At 31.5% G+C, this 21,899-nt stretch overlaps 5 protein-coding genes across 5 annotated transcripts; 3 read left to right on the top strand and 2 right to left on the bottom strand.

The window, feature by feature from the left end:
• The first annotated feature begins 9,876 nt into the window (after window positions 1-9,876).
• LOC139093008 (small ribosomal subunit protein bS16m-like) lies at window positions 9,877-10,485 on the top strand. The gene is made up of 2 exons (XM_070643591.1): window positions 9,877-10,091; window positions 10,146-10,485. Exons 1-2 carry the CDS (start codon window positions 9,927-9,929, stop codon window positions 10,404-10,406), a joined length of 426 nt encoding a protein of 141 aa, XP_070499692.1. The 5' UTR covers window positions 9,877-9,926; the 3' UTR covers window positions 10,407-10,485.
• A 149-nt stretch (window positions 10,486-10,634) lies between these two features.
• LOC139092989 (histone H2A-like) lies at window positions 10,635-11,138 on the top strand. Its single transcript, XM_070643568.1, has one exon. It carries the CDS (start codon window positions 10,635-10,637, stop codon window positions 11,136-11,138), a length of 504 nt encoding a protein of 167 aa, XP_070499669.1.
• Window positions 11,139-11,515: 377 nt separating this feature from the next.
• LOC139093005 (GATOR2 complex protein MIOS-like) lies at window positions 11,516-14,670 on the top strand. Its single transcript, XM_070643589.1, has 3 exons — window positions 11,516-11,677; window positions 11,913-13,406; window positions 13,471-14,670. The coding sequence occupies exons 1-3, from the start codon at window positions 11,548-11,550 to the stop codon at window positions 14,427-14,429; spliced, it is 2,583 nt and encodes an 860-aa protein (XP_070499690.1). The 5' UTR covers window positions 11,516-11,547; the 3' UTR covers window positions 14,430-14,670.
• LOC139093007 (putative inositol monophosphatase 3) lies at window positions 14,620-15,891 on the bottom strand. The gene is made up of 3 exons (XM_070643590.1): window positions 15,558-15,891; window positions 15,095-15,498; window positions 14,620-15,038 (listed from the first exon to the last, which is right to left on the bottom strand). Exons 1-3 carry the CDS (start codon window positions 15,814-15,816, stop codon window positions 14,691-14,693), a joined length of 1,011 nt encoding a protein of 336 aa, XP_070499691.1. The 5' UTR covers window positions 15,817-15,891; the 3' UTR covers window positions 14,620-14,690.
• Window positions 15,892-16,224: 333 nt separating this feature from the next.
• Window positions 16,225-20,539, bottom strand: LOC139092956 (eukaryotic translation initiation factor 4 gamma-like). Its single transcript, XM_070643533.1, has 6 exons — window positions 20,525-20,539; window positions 19,289-19,543; window positions 16,819-19,228; window positions 16,648-16,752; window positions 16,374-16,589; window positions 16,225-16,313 (listed from the first exon to the last, which is right to left on the bottom strand). Exons 1-6 carry the CDS (start codon window positions 20,537-20,539, stop codon window positions 16,225-16,227), a joined length of 3,090 nt encoding a protein of 1,029 aa, XP_070499634.1.
• Window positions 20,540-21,899: the final 1,360 nt, after the last annotated feature.

Genomic DNA, 21,899 nt, shown 5'->3' with positions numbered 1-21,899 from the left:
TCATTCAACTATTTTAAGTTTCGTGTATATTATCGTTGCATTGTCATCTCTTTGCTTTCCTCTAAATTCTATGATCTGACTTTATGATTCGCTTAATTATCCTACAAAACAAGTTTATAATTCAGCTACAAGAGATATAAGGCATTCATTATAAATTGTAGGTAAATGACTACAGTATAAAACATTAATTGATATCTAGTTTCATAATGCCTTTAAAATTAAATATTATGGCCTAAAATAATTCACTGCCTTAAAAATAAATACGTAATTACATTGTTTCATATTTTTTGGATTCGCGTAATTAACTGGAAATCGGTTGTGATTATGAGTACGCAAAAGAAGGATTGAACAGCGGAACAAAAGAATTTCTTTTTTGATTTTCCACGAAAAACGGAATTTGATTTTGTTAATTACATTTAATCGTCATTTTGCACTCAACAATAATTTACAAAATACAAAATTTTTTTTCCTTGTGATTAATTTTTGTTAACGGAATCAAGAGGAAAATTATTAATCGTGGCGTGTCTCATGAGCTTAATCAGCATAGTTAAAGCCAAGAAATTTCAAAAACAAAATCATAATAATAGAAATATACCGCAATGATTCATCTAAATTTAACAATATACATCTTAATTCTTAATTGATTATAATGGAGAGACAGTAAAATAGAAGACATGATTATTTCACCTGCCATCATCAAACGTCTTCATGATGTATTTCCTCATTTCGTGTGCTCGTTGACTTGTTATTGAAAATTAACAAACAGTTGTCTTTATTATGTCGTTCTTAAAATCTTATTTACAAGACCCAAAAAGTTGTGACTTGAATCTAATATAATATTATATTCAAATCCTATTATGGTGCTGTGTGGCTCGTTTTATATCATAAAAATAAAATCTACAAATTGATGGTCACAGCTAGTGTCTTAAAACTTTTTTTTGTTTTTGTCTTTTTCTCTCACCATTGAAAAATGCTTAATTTATAGGTGCTCATATAGAAAAGTTCTAAACACATCATCATAATAATTATCATCAGGTTCATCGATGTAGGCTGTTTAGCTTGTTTTGAAGAAATGTAAGGAAAGAATAATAGTTGTTATTAATGTGGTGCTATTATTATTAAATAGACAATTGTAATTTTAAGCGCCTTCTTTCTCTTTAAACTTCGATCGTTTTATTATATATAATGTGTGTGAAGCGAGAAAATATATAATACAGTAAAGGAAACAGAAACAAGAAAAATAAAACCAGAAGTCAATTTCATCATAAATACAAGTTACTTGCAGTTTTTTAAAAAAATGCTTGCCTGTCTAATATTTTGTTTTTTGCGAGTGCGAAATTTTTACATCAACAGAATGCTTGCCTGTCTATATTTTAAATCTAATATAGATAGTCCTACATCTCGATAGTGCCTGAGTAGAACGAAATCATGGGCATCGAGTGAGATATCGGCTAATTTGCTAGTGCAATAGTTAAGCCTCTGTGACAGAGTGGTTAGGCAACATAACAAAACTGATTCTCTCTTTTGTAGATACGTGGGTTCGATTCCACCCAAGACCGATCTCTCAATCTTTATGTACAGCCTAAGCTTTCGAATGACAAGGATGATCCCCCAATCAGATCAATTATAATGGCCTCTTTCAATTACGCCACCAGAAATTGAAACATACCCATAGCTTAATTTCCAAAACCAGATGCATAATGTCCTTAACAGCCATGAATTCTTTGGCGGTCTTGGCATATTTTAGCTATACTGTTTAAAGTCCGAACAAGAGGATTCTAGAATTCAAGCTCAATGGTTCGGAAATGTAATGTTTCTTGACAATTCAATATGACATCTATAATCAACAGCCACCCTAGCAGTAGACTTCGTGACTTCGACTATCCGTCACATATACATTTTATCAGTTGTTGTTCTCAGTTCTTTATAATATTTTTAGCACAGTCTCTATAAAATGCGTTTCTATCTATTCAAAGTCCATAGCTAATTTACTCTATCAGCTTTCAACTTTCAACACTTCATACTTGTACAATACATGTAAAAAGTTGAAAAGGAAGGCAATGTTATGCCCAGAAGCTATATTAATTTCGTGATATGGTTAATAAAGGCAAGCAATAGCGGTTGGTGTGTGGAAACCGCTTTCAAGGAACATGAAAAGTCGTTTTTCTTTTGATTAGCTTTAATTGGAATCTGTCTTAAGTCATATGTTTAATTTGTTATTGCTAGTGTGGCTGTTGCTACTAAAAGCTGTTAAAACGTTGTTGTCCGTGGTAAATGAGGAATTGAAATTATCTTTCTACCACAGACTATCAAAAGCCGCAATTCAATGCGGATAAATAAGTAAGTAGTTATAATTAAGTGTATTTGCAGCACTAACAACAGCTTCTGTCAATTTGTTCTGGTTTCAATCTCTTTATGTCTTTCCTTCTACTCAATGCAGCTCTCTATTCTTTTAATAAAATTCTTTCACGATTCTTAATCACATTTATGTCATGTAAAATATACATAAACGTATATGCGTCACAATCAAATTGATTTATGCATAATAATGAACCATTTCTTATTACATTAATACCTAGTACTAAAAAAATATTTCACATGGATCTGATTGAGAATGGTAAGAGAAATGGAAGATGTTAATACAAAATTATACGTTAAAGTCAAATCAATCCCATGAAAATTGTGAGGCATTAAACGTCATTAATACTATAATACGATTGCAATGATGAGAAGTGATTTCTTTAATTTAAAATCAAAACATTCTGATTTTACCATTAGCTTCGCTCTTTTGATTAAAATAAAGCTTGGAAAATGGCGTTTAAGCTCACATAATAGGACTCAATTTTTTTACATTACATTAATTCATATTATATTATGACGTGTGTATGTGATCGTCATTATAAACATATCTTTTTTAATACAATAAGAAAATTGGACTTGTGGTTAAGTTAGTTCAAGTAAATGCAATCACGTACAATTTTAAAATGTAAATTGAAGATTATTTTCCTTTTATTATATTATTTATTGGATATAGCATCGTCATCATGATATTATTTTAATCAAAAATCTCTTGTCTTGTGTATTTTTTTATTTTATTTATAAAACTTAATATGCTTAATATTAAAATAGGTAAAAAGTGATATTTTATTTTTTGTTTTTATCCTGGAAATTTTTAATTAAAATTTTTTCATTATGATAAAATTATTAAGTTATTTAGGATTTTAAAGATGATCTGAAATGTTTACAAATATGATCATAACTTAGGGGGTCATCTGTTGTATTTTTCTCGGGACGCTGCTGTACTTTTCTACCTTGCTGCTGTGTCCCGACAAAGTCTCAAAATGTCCCAATTTTTCAATAAGCCAAAAAACTTCATACAAATATTGGAATTTTTTTTTACAAATTTTGAACATTTTCCGTTTTGAAGGTCCGGGTTCAAGCCCAAGATTTTTTTCGGAATTTCAATTATTTTCTGCACTGTTTTGCAAGTTTCTAACGTAATTAAACTAAATTTTTGAATATTAATACTCAAAATAGTCCAAAAGAAGGTGTCCAGATTTTTCCAAATGTGTCTCGATATTTTGCGAAAATCCTCTGACCACCCTATCAAAACTGCATCAACCTTTTGATGGTAACATATAAGGAAAAAATAATCGAATGAAATATCACAAATCCTGTATTTTTTACAACAACATATTCGGGGATCACATCTGGTGATAAATTGTTTAATTCCTTAACAGTCAAAAATAAAGATTTAGGTACCGTAGTGACATCACTGTAACATGATTTTATCTGTTAGGCTTAGACTTTAATTTGATTGCAATAATTTAATGATTTTAAGATCAGACTAAAGTCCTTAAACTAACATTTTTCTTGGTGTCAACTTGGTGTAGATTGGTTGAATCCAATCCAAATTCAAAATTGTCTCGAAAAGCTCACGTCGAAGAAATGGCTGAATTTATTATGGCTTGAGATTGGATTTCATTAAATCTGTCATGTTGGTTTGAAGATAGATTTTCGCTTACAAAGTGTGCCTTCAAGGTGTAATATACGGCAATATACGTAATCTAACCTATCAAATGAAATTTATAGAAAATTGATCCCCTTCTATGGGATCAAAAATTGAACCTAAATTTATTAGAATCTTGGTTTTGAAATTTAATTTTGAAAAAAAAATGATTGAAATGGTCTTATATTAAAGTTTTACAAATTTGTCTCTCCTAGGCCACTCAAGAAACTCCCCCTAAATATTCATTATCTTAACATTACTCAAAGGACTGTATTAATGAAGAACAGTTAAATGAGTGCCTTTTTCCACTCATTCCCAACTACAAGTCTCCTCAATGGTTAATAAAATAAATTTAAATACAATGTAATGTTTAATATCTCATCTTTTATCGACACAAAATCCATTTTCTTATTAAATTTATCTTTTCCTTCATATTTATTTTTCTGATTCTCCTTGTTGCTTATTCACTTTCTTTCATCGTTTGGCGTTATTCACATTTGTGTATATACATAAATAGTGTAGAGAATGGAAATCGAAAACAAATATGAAATTAAAAATCATAAATATTTTGATACAAATGTAATTAACAAAAGTAAGTTTCAATCTTATAACTTTTTTCTGTTGGTTTCTATCTCTCTTTCCATTCCTTTTTTTATTTTTTCTTTATCGGCATCATCAATTTATGAGATTAAATGATGTTACTTTAAAGCCTTTCGATATATTAAAAGATTGGACCATGTTACTTTAATTAGAGAATGAGTATTCAGAAAATAGAGAATAACATTTTGGCATGGCGCCACATGTGAATTTAATTCATTTTTACTGATGTTGTACAAATATAGCATTTCATCGTTCAATTATGGATTTAAATGAAACTTTTATTCTATTTGACTCTCCAATCAAATTCGTAATTATATTTATCAATAGATATAACCAACAGAAATGTCTACGTTTATTGAGGCATGCTTAAAAATTCGGAATAAATCTAGATTTCCTCATATAATGATTTCATACTGTACATACTAAACCATATCATAATGGCTTTATAACCAAATTAAGTAATTTATCTACGATATAATGAACAATAAAGAAATCTGTTGATTTCCATTTCTTGTTTTAATAATTCAAATAATTCATTATGTAAAGCATGATCATTGTATAGCACGCACGAAAAACAAATTTGTAATTGATTCATTTTTGTGCTTTCCGGGAACACAACAATGACGGTCGAATGTCTGATCCCACACCATAAAATACGAAGGTGTATCAATGTTCATGAATTAGAGTAATAAGTAATAATTTATTAGGGGTCAATTTGTAACGTAAATTACATAATTTCATTCAATAATAGTTTGTTTTTGTACATACATACCTAGAACATTTTCGGTAGATCGCTTATCGTGTTTGGAGAAAATTATTTTGAGATTAATTACAGTTGAGTGCACATGTTAATATGAAGGCACAATATTGAAGGAACTACAAATATTTCTTGTCTTTAGGCTAGATTTTGGTGTAAGAAAGTTTATTGTTGTCCGCATCAGGAGGTCTGATTTTGCAGTCATATATTAATCTTTATCACTTACCACTAGTGCTTGGAACAGCAATGTTGCAGCAATGTGATAATCATCTTAGCAATAGATTGCCAAATTTAAAATAAATCAAAACCTGTTGTAATCTAATTCGTAATCAAATTTTTTAAAATGTGTGTACTCTTTTCTATTTAGGACCAAATTCATTTCGAATTAAAATTTAAATTGACATTTAAAAGCAATTTTTAGTCTTCAGTATTGATAATTCGGATACTAACAATTTTTGATAGGTTGAATTCAGATCTCAAATTAAAAGATTTTCTAAATATATTTTAAATAATCAATACAAAAGGTAGTTTTTAAAAATTTGTCTTAAAGCTTCTTTAAAAACTTTTTTTTTACATATTTTTATTATCGCTTAAATAATCATCTTAGTACAAAAATAAATCAAAACCTGTCGTAATCCGTCAAACTTGCGTCATACTGTTAATACGGCATCGTAGCGATTCCCTTGCTTCCTGACACTCTCTCAAACTATGTATTTTGCTAAAACCTTCAGATATGCCGCTAAAATTATGCCATAACTCCAAATTTACCCTTCACATAAATGTGGTTTACTATAATCGCATCCAAAAACGTCTGAGAATCGCTATTTTAATTCAATAAATATAGACATCAAAAAGGATATATGCACAAATGTGCATTTATTAGTTACAGTCGCTTGAATCAGACCTTGATCTAAATTATATGAATGAAACTAAGTTCTAATTCAACATTTTGCAGCTGATTATTTTTTGGGTCATATATGAAGACGGAAGGGATAGAAAAAAAATTATAATACGATTAATGATTGCCCACAGACATAATATCCATCGAGAAGTACAATCGTGTGTAAAAGAGAACAGGTTCATCCATATACTATGCATGCATTAATTCCGTAAATAATTTGATAATTTGATGCTTCAATGTAGCACTATAGACAGAGATAATTCCTTATTTTGTGTGTTCAGCTCACTCTTGGATTATAGTTCCATGTGCTTGTACCATGTAATTTCCAATTATGATATTATGATACCAAAAGTGAAAATAATTTAAATAATAGGGTTTATTTTGTGGTTATGATGATGAAAGAATATACTCTTGATTGTCAGGTGGATTTTCTATACTTTATCAAATGTTTTGAGGTTTTGGATGAAAAAATAAAATTTGTTTTTGCAAAGTCACTATCAATAATTCATACTTCCTTCCTTATATCCCCTTTTGTATTATTGATAATGATGAACAAAAGGAACATCTTGTATCCTTTTAAGTTAATTCACAACAAAAAAAATCACTTAATTTGATTGAATTTATGAAATTCAATGAATATGTACGTAAACATTGTTTCAGATACAATAAAAGATATTACACTGCATTATTAGACAATATTCTAACAATGTACAAATTTGTCACGCTCTTTGTATTGGATTTTGTTGTGGTTTTTAATAAATAAATTACATGATGAAATGAGGTATTGCTGGAAATAGTGAAAAATCGAATTATACAAAAAAATCTGACTTTGGTGCTATGAAACGTGCGTAAAATTTTCATTTAATTTTTGAAAAATACCTAATAGTTACTGAAATTAAATGCATTTGCAACCTTTGTAAACATGTGGTTCTATTTAATTGAATTTAAAGGAGGCTTAACAAGAAATCTGAAGGTTTTTTTCAACTTTTTCTATGTTTTTGTTATAAACCCTGATGTTTATGCCTGCCCCTTGAATAGCACAATCGGCAGAAATTAGGACCAGATATGAGACCCATATATTGTCCAACTTGATCATCCTTGATCATCCTGGTACTTGTGCACTCCCACCCGGGTGGGCAACCTGGTGACGCGATATACTAATTTGACACCATTTTTTTGAAAATTTTATAAACCGTAAACCGTGTGCGGTTCAAATCGAGGGTTACTCGCAAGTTGAGCCGTGAAAAATAAAACATTGTGTAAAAACGTACCAGGACAGAATTACAAAAGTTCTCACTTTCGCATTGTTTCAAGCAAATATGATGAAATATTTAGGGGTATAAGATCAAAATGTATTGAAGCGTTGTTCGTCAGCTTTCTGAGACTTCGTTATAAAAAAATGCTAAAATACTCCTTGCCGTGGAGCCCGTAGTGTGAAATTACGGAACTGTTCATACAAAACTAAGTGTTCCATACAATACTCTGATTTTGCCTCTGGCATCAAAAATCCTTACTATACCTCTAAATGACTTGACAAATTTAAAATATTTTAATTACTTCATACAGATGGTTCGGCAAAACTTTAAAATTATGATTAGATTTCCTGTAAAAATATGATTTTTAATAACAAACATAATTAAAAAGCTATAAAATCTTACAAATCATCTTAATATCCGTAAAAAATGAAATATCCTTAAAATTACATTTAATAAGATATTTTCAATATTAAGGTCAATCAATACAATATGAAAGAAATGTGGGATTTTTATCGGATCAACATAAAAGAATTGATCATAATCTTTAATTATCTCGTAAGTTCTATCGATATATTAAATTAACAAACAAACAACACATGTGAATTCTTTGTGGCTTTATCATCAATAATTTTCTCTTTTCTTTTTATCTTTACCGAATTTAAAGTCTACCTAGTTGGAAAGGATATTATATAAAAAATTTTCTTATTATCCTTCGACCACACATCTATGGTTAGGTAGGTTTAAAACAAACATAATATTATTTATAATGATCTCAATATTCAGGTACAAAATTATTGTTCTTCACAAAATTAGCACCGGAAGCCACAGAAATAAATCAATGATAAATTTAGTAATCCAGCTGATGAAGGGATGAAAATTTTAAAAAATTGCCTGCTAGAGGAAATTAAGGAATGAAAAATTGGCGCTGGAAGCAAAAAATCATTTGCTGTCCAACATACCTAAACCAACATTTTTTTACTTTTATTAAATCGCAATTTAAACTTTCATGCTGTACAAGTCAAATAAATGATATACCAAACTAAATTATCTATGAATTGTATATAATTAGCAATAAGTGTTTTTATTAATGCATTTTTCAAAGAGATTGACATGCAATAACAAACATATGTGTACATACTTGCTGTGTAGTGCAATGTTGCTTGCAATAATTTAGAAATCAATGAAGCAGTAAAGAATGGCAAAGGAATAAATTTATAGGAACCCGGGGGTATTATATAGAGCAGTGGTGGGCAACCTGTAAGCCGTTAAATTTTTTTGGAAATGCCATGAACTGTATGCTGTGGGCAGATTTAGTCTAGGCTAATCTTCAAGGTGTGCTGCGAAAAATAAAAGATTGTCCATCACAAAGTCGTTTTGAATTCGTTCCGGTTTGCTAAAAACCGATTCAAATTTGCAAGGAATTTTTTTCTGCTGACACTTGCGAAGTATAACATTTCATATGAATTTTAATTGATTCTCACAGAACTGTAGCTAACTCACTTTGTCTTGAAGGTTATGCATGTATAGAAATCGTAAACATATTCATGTTAAGGTAAATAAAATTTTGAATTCAATTGCCCATGCCTAAACATTTCCTTTACTTAAAATTTCGTGCATATTTGAAACTTAAATGTCCCATTTGTACATTTGATGCATTTTCAATTTCCCAAATACATAGATTCATGTAAATTCGAAGCATGATGATTAAATTGGCTTTTGTAATACATGAAAAGGCTTTATTGGAAATCAATTCATTCCTGTTAGTGCATTTGCAATTTCAGTTCGATTCTTAAACTTCTTCAAATTTATTGCTCTCTTGACATAAATTTAAATAATTCATACATGCATGAATTCAATAACTTCTATGATGCAAAATTGCAGGTTCGTGTGCTTCAATTTTGCTCTCGGTAAGCATTTATAAAGGTTGCATATTTTGTAAAAATAATTTTTCATCCTTTATGAATTGATCATGCACATGAAATCTATAATGCTGACTTTTCATATATTGTTGTTCAATTACCCTGTCAATTATTCCGAAATTGAACAATTTACATTGATTTTCATTTAACGGGTATTTGAGATTTAAATTATAACGGTTTTTTGAAATTCAAACAAATCCAATATCAATGATGTTACCACTAAAATAAGAAAATTAATATAAACACTTAATGCTAGCAAATTTCAAAAAACCAGAAGTGTTAGGCATTTTTTTTTTCGAATTACAATCTATCGAATGCAAATCGCAATCCTTCACTTCTACAAAAAATAAAAATCAACGACTGAAAAAAATTTGAATCCAAAAATATTTCCGAGATGATAAAATTTAAAAAAGTTTATTCCCCAAAATCAAACGCGGAAGTTTGCATTTAAAATTGTGGAAATTTTTTCTAAAATTTTATTAAAATGTCTAGAAGTGCGATGGAAAATGTGAAAATGCTTCCGAGAATCAGGAATGCATTATTTCCAGCATCAGGTACAGGACAGTACTATCCAAAATCAGCAAAATCGATACGACTTTTCAAGCAAGGATGTACAAATCGGCCGTTCTATCAAATCGTTGTTATGGAGGTTTGTTTTTAAAATTCTTTTGTATTTAATTGCATTAAATCTTGCTATTTTTAGAGACGAAAAGCACAATACGAGCCTGTAATAGAACAAGTTGGAACTTATGACCCAATGCCAAACAGTAATAGCGAAATTTTAGTTTCCTTGAATTATGAAAGAATTCGACACTGGATTGGAAGTGGAGCTCATGTAAGTCGACCTGTATTAGAGCTTTTAGGAATTTCCGGATTCTATCCAGTCTATCCAAAAACATACATGAAAGCATGGAGAACACGGGCAGCGGAAGAAAAGAAAGAAACAGAACCAGTAAAGGAATAAAAAATCGTAGATCATAAGAAATTTTTTAGTTAATATAGATTTTAAAAAATCAAGAATAAATGCTGATGAGCTACATTCATTTAGGCTTTTAAATACATAGACATATCAATAACAGACTTAATGCCTTTCAGAAATTTAAATTTTTAACGGAAATTAAGATTTTGAATTTTTTTCTTGTTGTCATTTCCAAAATTTTGTGTTCTTGTAATTTGTGAATTTAATTAATGAATGGCATCTCAAAAACAACCAATAATTCCAAGAGTTATTGTACAGACTAACGATGAAAACACGTCAAGTGATTCAAGTTCAGACAACGAATATTATGAGCCAACAGCTCCAACTATAAATCAAACTAATCTAAATACTCGTAAAACAAAAAGAAAATGGAAAGATGCAGGACTTTTACTTCCACCAAATATATTTCACAAGAAGCTAATAAGTGGCAAGTATGCAAAGAAGGTTGCTAAAGAAGCGGCTGTAGCAATGGCTGGTGTACTGGAATATTTGGTTTCTGAAGTATTGGAGATATCAAAAGAATGTGCAGATATAAATCAAAAGAAGAGAATACAACCAAGACATATAATGCTAGCAATAAAGAGTGATCAAGATTTTAATGAATTACTTAAAGATGTCACATTTCCAAGCACAGGAGTGGTTCCTTTCATTCAGGATTGTTTACTGCCTTCAAGAAGTCCAAGTCCTATGCTTGGAAAACGTACTTCAGAACAGTAAAAACATACTGATTTATTATTAATTAGCTTAATTCATCATTACCGTCTTTTATTGCAGATCAGAACCTTCGAAAACCCCAAAAAAGAAGTCAAAGAAACTTCTTCCAGTTCAGAATATGAGCGATTCAGATGATTCAGATTGAATCTGTGTTGAATTAAACATTTAGGATTAAGAAGATACAAATATTTTGTACGAAAATTATTCCTTGTTTTTCTACAATTATAAAATGTAGATTAATTAAAGGTGACAAACAAAGACGAGCTAGTAAACTTAATAAAATGATAATTTAAGCAAATCTTAAAGAAAAATTTGTTTTGTTTGTAAACAAACCGAGATGATTGAATTTTTCACAGTTTCCCTCCAAATTAGTCGCCTACTTTATCAAAACATTAAAGAAATTCTTACAGAAATGATCAGCTATTTTAAAAATTCTACGAAATTTGTGCTTGCTACTGGCTCAGAAATCAGCCTATTTCAACTCCAAGAAAAGGAGAATGTCGAGGAATTCATTTATGAAGACATAAAGCCGCAATGTATAAGTGAGTTTAAAAATATTAAATTTTTACATTTTCATTACTTGATGATTTTGGGTGATTCAGACTGGATTTTAATCAATTTATTGCGCTATTCTATGCCAAACTACAAAAATTGTTGTTAGGAAGTTGAAAGAATTAATACAAATTGTGATCTTCAATATTTGACAATTTCCGCCACAAATTGTGTATATGTCCATACTAAGTCTTTGTTCTTATCACTTTTATTGTATTTTTTTAGATCAAGTGAAATTCATCAGTCAACATAATAAGACATTAAGCTATTTAAATTCTGAAAAGAGATACCAGTACATAAAATGTATAGCAACATCACACCACGAGAACGAAATGCTAGTCGCAGCAGGTCAAATATCTGGAAAAGTTTCAATTGTCAATTTCTTGCCAACAGCTGAGAGTAATTTGGAATTTACACCTCGACAAAATCGACCATCATTATCGATAGCATGGAATGAAGAAGAATTAAATCTACTTGCTATGGGTTTTGATAAAAACAAATTTGATCATTCGATATCTGTTTGGGATATATCTAGGGGAGCTGCATCAGATAGTTCGATTGTAAATCTCATTGGCTTATCAGAAAGTGCACATTCAATGTGTTGGGATAAAAAGAATTTAATTGCTGGAATGAGTTCAAAGTATATAAAAATGATGGATTTGAGAGGTGCTCCAACTGCATTGACAGTTAATACAAGAGCTGTAAATGGAGTTACAATTTCATCAAATAGTAGATTATTGAGCGGTTACTTTGAAAATGTTGTAAGCATTTTTGATCTGAGGAAATTTACTGAGCCAATCAATCAGTTTCAACTTGCTAATCATCTTGCGCAAATTTCTTGGTGTCCAACAACTGAAAACTGCCTCTTGTGTCTTCAAAAAGATTCCTCATTAGCGATTAATATAATTGACATACACTGGAACGGAATTGAAGATGATAATGATGCCCACTTTATTAAACGCATAATTGCACCATTCGAGATTGTTGACAGAAAGAATAAGTTTCAGCTTCTATCCAAAGCAACATCACTTGAAAATATCTGTTGGGATCCAAAATATTCAAATCAAATGCTTGTTGCTGCCTCCAATCCTTCTAACACAGCATCTTCTATTTTATTGATGGATCTTGAAGTGCCTGAACGAAGAATAGCTGTATTTGACAAATGGAACAAGCTATACACTCCATTATCTCCAGAAATTCGAGAAATTCCAATGGTTTCGCCTCCATCGTCACCGACAAATTCTACTAATTCCTGGTATCCAAATGCAGGTATAATGGAAGGAGATATTTCAGAATTATTTCAACAGCGAATTCTTCAGGATTATGGACAAATGGATTTTGAGAGAAATGCTAAAGTATGCATGGATTCATCCCTTGCGAGTGTCTGGAAAATGTTGGTACAAATGAAAAATGCAGACTGCTTTATTGGCCTTAGAACTATACTTGGAATTGATTCGAAAAGTGAAGAGCTGACTATTGCACAATCTGTTGCAGAAACTAGAGCATTCTTTGATTTTCCAAACGGAGGTGCTATAAAGGTGTACAAAAGTGAAGAAAGAGAATTTGCTATGGAACTTTGTGACTGGAAATTCATGAAAAGCGATTTAAATGGAAGTCTTCAAATGTATATTGAGGAACTGTGTAAGAAAAAGAGATATACTCGAGCTGCCATGCTTGCTGTTTTTCATTTAAGGATACGACTTGCTTGTGATATTTTAGGTAATTTCATTAGTTTTTTTAATTCCATTAAAATAATTTAAAACTTTACATTCCTTATTTTTAGCGCGAGGTGCAAATGAAATGGACGACGAAAAAAGTTCTTTGCGGATATCTGCAATAGCTTTAGCAGGATACAGCAGTGGAAACATGTGGAAAATGCAGTGTGGATCAGCACAAAAGCAAATTGATGATCCTCATTTGCGTGCCATTTTTAGCTTTTTATCAGATGATTCTTTTAACGGTGTTCTGTATGAAGAAGGAATATCGATAAGTGACCGGATGGCATTTGCATGCACATTCTTGAATGATCGTCAGCTTTCAGAATACATAAAGCAAATGATTCAACAATCAATTGATCAGGGAGATTTACAAGGACTTTTAATTACGGGTGCAACGATTGATGGAATTCAATTACTTCAAGCCTTTGTGGACAGAACTGATGATGTACAAACAGCTGCAATAATTGGTCAAAAAATATTGCCAGCTGATTTACAAACAGACAATCGTCTTCAAACGTGGATTGCAATAATGAGAAATATGATGAATACATGGGAAATGTATGAGAAACGTGCAGCCTTTGATATATCCATCGCATCAACCAAAAACTCACAGAAAACTCCAAAGTCTATATTTTTGTTATGCTCATTTTGTGGAAAGTCTGTATCTGCTTCTATTTCCCATCTTCAAGAAGATGCTCGCCAAAGGAATCAAATTCAAGGCAACAAACTATCATCATGTCCAAATTGTAAAAAGCCACTTCCACGATGCTCTTTATGCTTACTACACATGGGAACTTCTTTGCCTTCAAACGTCTACAATCAATCAAATATAAAATCGAGGAATATCAAGTCATGGTTTACGTGGTGTCAATCATGTCGACATGGTGCACATTTCGTGCATATAAACGAATGGTTCAAGACTAATACTGTGTGTCCTGTAACAAGCTGTAATTGTAATTGTTTTGCAATTGATCTGCCTCTTTTGAAGGAGAAAAAAGACGATCCGAGCCTCAATGGACAGTAAAAAGAAAACGACAATAGACCAGAATCTGTACATGAATTCCTGCAATATTTTTATTTTAAACCAATGGACAATGCTGTTTATGTTATGACTGTATCTTTTATTATTGTTGACTTTAAATTCTGTCCTTTGCATTCAGTATTGAGGAGAAGGATGAAATATATGGGTCAAAAAAATTGAAAATGTCTAAATATTTAAAAGATTTTAAAAATAAAGCTTATCCTTTATTTCACATTAAATTAAATACAGTTAAATGCAATGAAATTACGTTTTGTTTATTACATGATTATTAATTTCTACTAATAAGCCATCTTCCACTACGTGATCTGTATCTGCACTGTATGATATTTTATCACGCTTAAGCGTCACCATTCTACCACCTACAGAATTTATTAAAGCATTTCCAGCACACAAATCCCATTTCTTTATCCTTGTGTTGTGTAAATATATTGTGGCATTTCCTTCCAGCACTTGAACAATTTTATAGCCACTTCCGGCGGCACCAATAATTGAGGTCTTTTCTCCCAACATACTTTTGGCGAGATCTTTAACTTTGCCTGCATGACTAAGGGATACTATCGCTATAGGATTTTGTACGTTATCGTCGAGATCCTTAAATGATTTAAAATGTTATTGTGAATTCTTAAAGATATTATTAAATAACTTACTGCTTTAATATTAGCTAAATTTTCAGACACACCGTGTCCTCTCCAAGACCAATATAGCTTCTGGCTAAATGGGAAATACACAACACCAACCACAGCCTCTCCTTTTTTATCAGCAACACAAATCATCACTGATACATATTTGAACAATTTCTCTGTAAATTCTTTTGTGGCATCTAAAGGATCAATCCATAATGTAAGATCTTGTGCGGGAACATGAATATCAGGTAATTGGACACTTCCAAGTACAGAAGGATCCAAGTCAAAGAAATCAAGATCTGTTGGACAATTTTTCTTCTGGACGTCTTCTTCAGAAATTAAATTGAGCTTTGGAAATATGTGCCATAGTGAATATGCTATTTGACAATGTGAATTTACATCTGCTAATGTTATATAGTCATTAACACCTAAAATAAATAAGCAATAAACTTTCTGATCAGAATTATTTTATGAAATTTTTAATTACCTTCTTGAGTCTTTCCTTTTGTCTTAACACCACCAAAATCTGGCTCATTTGATATTTTTATAACTTGATTACCGCCTGATTTGGCAGCTAATATCATTCCTATAATTAATTTCCTTATATTTACTTCATTTTTGCTAGATTTTTTAATACTGGCTATTGTTAATGAAGTTGCAGAAAAAACATAGATTATAAATAAAACTACGCCTATAAGCGTTAAAACTGCACATTTATTGACTTTTATCGCTCCTCCAAGATTCATTTATAGCCTCTTATTAATTATATTATCTTATTGAATCATAGAAAATCAAAAATTTTGCTGTGTTGTTATTTTTGATGAAAAATTTTTCAATAGATTTTTGAATTTATTTTGACCGTTAAATTGACTGAAAATCAACAACGTAGACTCTGCCCTTGAAGGAAAATATTCAAATATTTTTTAATCGTTATTAAAAAAGCTCTCAAGTTGATTTAAATTTAAGCTTTTATTATTAAATTTTCTATACGAGAAAACTTTTGTTCAATTTTTCATACATATTATGAGAAGTTTTTTAAATTAATATTATTAAAATTATAAAATAATTGAAAACAAAAATAATAACATAACAAAACAAGAAATCGCATCTTTTGCTATATGTACATTAATAAATTATATAATGAAATAAATGGCTTAAAGAAGAGTATCAATGGCATGGATAACTCCATTTGTTGCTGGAATGTTTGATGTTAGAATTGTGCTTTCATTGACTTTTACTTTGCCTGTAAAAAAGTATAAGAATTATAGATAACAAATATCAGCTATAACTTAGCTTTACTTACCACCATTCTTTTGTACTGTAATGGATTTATCTTCAGCCAAAGTGTCTTTAACTTGATAGAATCGCATGCCTGATGTAAATAGAGTACCTGGTACAATATGTCGATTGACTAATTGTTGTGCGGAATCTTTATCGCTAATCATTGTATTCAATTCCTCTGGTGTCAAGTGACTGAATGCAAAATCAGTTGGTGCAAATATCGTGTATGTTTTGATACCTATGTGAAATTTTATGGTCAATATCTACGCCCAAAAAATCATATAAATTCATCATACCTTTATTTTGTAATGTATCAGCCATGTTAGATGCGAATACAGCTCTCAAGAAATTCGTGAACCTTCTTTCTCTGTCTGATTGAAGTGTCTGTAAAATATCTCCGACTAGGAATTGAAATAGAAATTTTTTCATCAGTCACAACTATTGAATAACAAGGAAAGTTTAAGTACCTGGAAGAGGGAACATGCATCTGTCGATTGCATGAGCAATGCCTTGTGGAATTACAATGTCGTTATTGTCTGGTGAAATTGTTGCGCCATTAATTGTCGTCACTTTAATGTCATTCCATTCGATGTCTTGCATTTGATATTGATTAACTCTAAGTTGTGTACCGGCAAGGGAAACTCCAGTCATTTCGTCTTGTAATTCTTCAATTTTGAATGAGCCTGGAATTACGTGATGGAGCAAAAGACCGCTCAATAATCTTGGATTATTTCTGAACTTTTCTTCAGCCTTTTCAGGTCCTCCAAGTTGTACCAATAAACTCTTGAATGCCTTATCAGTTGGTGCGAAGATTGTGTATGGACCTGTTTCATTCAAGATGCTGTCTAATCCTGATTGACGCAAGTATTTAGCCATTGCGAATAATCCACTGTTTCTTAGAATTTCAGCCAAATCTGGTGTCTTTTGTGTAGTAGCTTGGACGGTTGTTGGTGGTGTTGTGGTAAATGTAGGTGAATATGAGATTGATGAACGGACAGGCGTTGAAAATGCAGGTGAAACTGTTGATGCACTTACAGTTTGAACTAATTTTTGTGCTTCCGCATTGCGAATGTAATTAATTGAACTTGCTGTGGCATAATCAGGTGCCTCAGTTGTTGATAATCTTTGTACACGTGGTGTTACGGAGAAGATGTTATTTCTTTCTGTCGTTTCGAATGTTGGCAATGTCGAGTATGGTGATCGTCCATTATCTTCCTTTTGTGTCGTTGCCGAGAATGAATAATGGAAAGCTGATGAACCGCGTGTGATTGGTGTTTTGACAGGTGTTACTGTCTGTGGAGCAGTAGTCGATGCTGTGTATTTAATTGTCGATGGTGATGATTTTGCTGCTGTACTGATTATGTTGCCATTTGTAGCTCGATGATTTTTCGGGACAGTTGTTGAAATTACTGGTAAACGTGTTGAAATTGTAGTTTGTTGTTGTTGGGTCGTTGTTGTTGTTGGCTGTGCAACTGTAGTTTTTGGTGTAGGAACTTCAATTGGAGCAACAACTTTCTTTGCTGCTGGTGGTAATTGAATGTCTCCATTTTTAATGCGTTTAAGTATAGTATCAACTTCTGAGCCTGCGGTCTTGACTTCTTTATCATTATTTGACTTTACGCCTTGAACTTTATAACTTCCATCGTCTTGCTCTTCAAGATACACAAATGTTACTTTCTTTTGTGATGGAACTTTTTGTACCTTTTGTAATCCACTCTCTGATTGTTTTATGACCTCAAAGTCAGTACCGCCCGCTGGCAAAAATCCACTCTTTGCTAAGTCTTCAATCGATAATGGTGCTTGTGTAGTTCCAGTTGCAATTGGCTCAACAAGTTGACCACCTTGTGCTTTTCTAATCAATTCCGGGTCAGTAGTTCTTATTACTTGAACTTTTTCGCCATTTGGTAAAACAATATCTTGTGCTGTGAAATCTTTACCTCCTAAATCGGGTGTCTCTTCAGCCAATGTCTGTTTCAATTGTTTCAATAGCTCGTCACGTGAAAGTGGCGATTTTGCTTTAGCTGATTTTGAGCCTTTCAATGCATCTTGTTTCAATTGGCTTAATAATGTACTTTGGCGATCTCCCTGTAACAATTGCTTAATATCTTCCGCATTCAATATTTTAATCTCTTGTTTAACTTTACTCTTTTTAAGTGGAACGACATTTAGCGAACTTTCAGTTGTTGTTGTTGTTGTTGTAGGAGCTTTTGTAGTGGTGGTAGAAGCTTGAGTTGTTGGGAATTGCTGATAATATTGTTGAACGGATTTTTCGAATGCTGTCAAATCTGTCGGCTTAACACCTTGCTGTCTAACAAAGTTTGGTGCTTGAACTGAAGGTGATTGTTGTGCACGTAACTTTTCTTGTGTTTGCACTTGTAATATCTTTTGTTTTTGTACAAAATCTTCGTGAAGACGTTGAACTTGTGCTTGTTGATTTTGGAAGTATTTCTGGGCGAATTTTTCGTGCTTCTCAATGAGCTTTTGACGGCCCAATTCTTCATTTCTTTTTTGTTCTTCTGTACGTGTATCGAAAAATACATTTGATCTCTGCTCTAATGGAAGTGATTGACTTTGATGGATGAAAGGATTTTGATTTTGAGGTTGGAAATTAGTAAAAACTGGTGGCTGTTGTGATTGTTGTTGTGGTGCAAATTGTACATTTCCATTTGGGAAGAAGTTTTGTTGTGGACGAATTGGAGGTTGCTGAACTAATGGTGCTGCAATTGGACCGAATCCATTAGCATCTTTGAAAATTGGACCTGATTGTGGTGCCAAAAATTGAGGTTGTGGTTGATTGAAGGACACTTGACCAACTTGATTTTGTACGGATCTTTGGAATTGTGTATTTTGAGGTTGTACTGGTGCTTGAATGGATGGCTGAATAATAAATTCGGGTATGAAATTACTATGGAATCTAAAAGGATTAATTAAATTTACTTGTCTAAAAAGTTGAGGTGGTTGTTGATTTGGAAGCTGTTGAGATGGTTGCGGTTGTGATGGGAAAAATCTTGTATTAGGATTTGTCTGTGGTTGTGGAAAAGCAAAGGATTGTTGTGATTGTTGCTGAACAAATCCACCAAATTGATTTCTCAATTGTGGCTGTTGAACATTAAATCGATGTTGATGCTTTTGTATGTCTGTTAATATATGATTTTGTTGTACATGATTTAACTGTCTACGCTGTATTGGTGCCTATCGAAAAAATTAAATTAAAGACATTGTTAGTAAATTGCGTAACTGAAATTATTAAAAACAAAGAAAAGAATGGCCAAAAGGAAACAAAACCCATCTTTACAACCACATGACACATAACTTCTCTTACTTCTTACATCTACAATAAAATAAAAGGTTTAATCACGCATAAATAAATGGGCAAAAAAAATATTTAATAACACCCGACAAGTTGGAATGAAAAGAAGAGCCGAAAAGTGAAATTTATGAAACGAAAGTGAAAGAAGAAACAGCTACAGAGAAAGAAGTAAAAAAGATTGTTGATCCATACAAATACAATGTGCTTACTCTTCGTTGTAAGGCCGAATACTTGAGAAGAGAAAGAAATGTTCACACGTTAAAGAAATTTTTTCCTACAATCAAGCAAGAAATTATTGTTATTATTTTTTGGTGGCTTCATCTTAATGATCCTCTTACGTAATCTATCTTTTTTTGGTCTTTTGGTCTTTGACTGTGATGATTATTTTTGGTTTTAGTGGTTTTATTTGCAAAATCGCATTCCTATAAGATGATAAAATTATATTTAATTTATCTCTTTTTGCAACTTTTGTGTTTGACATTTTCAAATAAAAGGCATCAATTTTGCGTTGAGTGATTGATCTATTTCGCATGCTTCTACTTTATGTTTGCAAAATAATGACGATAGCCTCATTTTAATAGCAAAAAAAGATAAAAGTAAATAAATTCAAAACATTACATATTTCTTTGCTCTTTTATGGATAATTGTATGTCTATTATCTCTTCTTCCACACTTTTCACATTCATTACATTGCGTCATGTACAAGTTCACATAATAAATATTTAAGTCTATATATGTTGAGAAGATGAAACAAGACTTGTGATGTGCAATAATTATCAATAAATTTTACTTTGAAATTGCATCATAAGCACAGACATCAATCCAGGTTGTTGATCGCAATTGAGTCTGTTTTTACCTCTTACTTCTGTGATGGCCATTTGCTTTTATTGCAATTCGGTCATTAGCTCAATAATGGTCAAATTTGTAAGAGTAATTAAAATATTAAAGTATTAAACGGAAGTACTTTCAAGATAAAAATGGGAAGTAATTACTCCGTGCAGATTATTAAGGTGACTATAAAAGTTACGCAAAGTTATTTAAAATATTTCATTTGACATTCAGCTGTTCATCCAAAATTTCTGTCATTTAAATGAAAATGCGAACAATACTTTTAGTGATCTTCATTGTGTCATATTTTGGAAGCTTCATACAATGTCAAGGTAGAGGTCCGAGGACCTTGATTTTGACAGAACAGGAGTTGAAGTTTGCTGGAACTGCACTGCGTGCCGCATTAACTTCCAATTCTAATTCATATGTAAGTATTTTTCTATGTGCAGTATACCAAGATTTAAAGGAATGAAGTAGCTTTTATGATTTCTTTGACATGTGACTACCTTTTACTTGTAAACTCTAATAAGTAACATGCTTGGGGGATTAAAGAAATAAAATTTTAATCTCCAAGGCTCACTGAGTTCACTCAAGCGTTCCTTTTATTATTGGCATGCTTTAAGTGTCTGTTAGGAAAGTATGCACACCGTCGCCGTTGTAGGAGCATTTAAAATTGTGTATATTGAGGTATTAGAAAATAAATAATTAATGGATTTGATTAATGTCATGAAATTTAGCGAAGAAAAAATGGAAATCGTCGTTTCACTGGAACCTTTACAATAGTTGAAAGAGATGCATGTGGCGGACTTGACATACGTATTGATGCTGACGTTGATTTTGTTAATTCAAATGGTTATCGTCGAGACAATTATCAATCAGAAGTAAAGGATGTTCCAAAACATATATCAGGAAGCACTAATGGTGGCTATGCTGGTCGCTTTAATTACTGATTATTTATTTAAATACTTAGGTAAATTAGTCTCATTGTAAAAAAATAAATAATAAAAAAAATCAGCGCTGTTCATTGCATATCCTACAATTACTGTGCTTAATTCACATGACGATCAAATGTACGATAAAGACCGTAGGTGTTTTTTATACAGCCTATAGATGAAATAATCATAATTTTGTATTAAGAGTGAAAGCTTATCGCTTTAATAGACTGAGAGGCTAAGTGTGAAGTATATTAGTCATAAACCTATCTTTCATCCAATAATTGAGAAATTGAATTCCAGCAATAATAAGCACTGTAGATACATCTTTGTCACTTCACCTTTACATAATAATTAATTTGTTATTTTCTCTAATATTATTCAATCAGTCTTTGGTGATGTGAAGGGATGTTATGTAAAAAATTGATTATAATCAATGTCTTAAAATCGACTCTTTCTTTGCTAATTCTTCCTTCCC

This window comes from Chironomus tepperi, unplaced genomic scaffold (genome assembly GCF_022539635.2).
Source record: "Chironomus tepperi strain 1889 unplaced genomic scaffold, CSIRO-AGI_Ctep_v1 contig_319, whole genome shotgun sequence".
Lineage (NCBI taxonomy): Eukaryota > Metazoa > Arthropoda > Insecta > Diptera > Chironomidae > Chironomus > Chironomus tepperi.
Note: the sequence above shows the minus strand (reverse complement) of the source record. Positions and strands in the feature narration are given on the sequence as shown.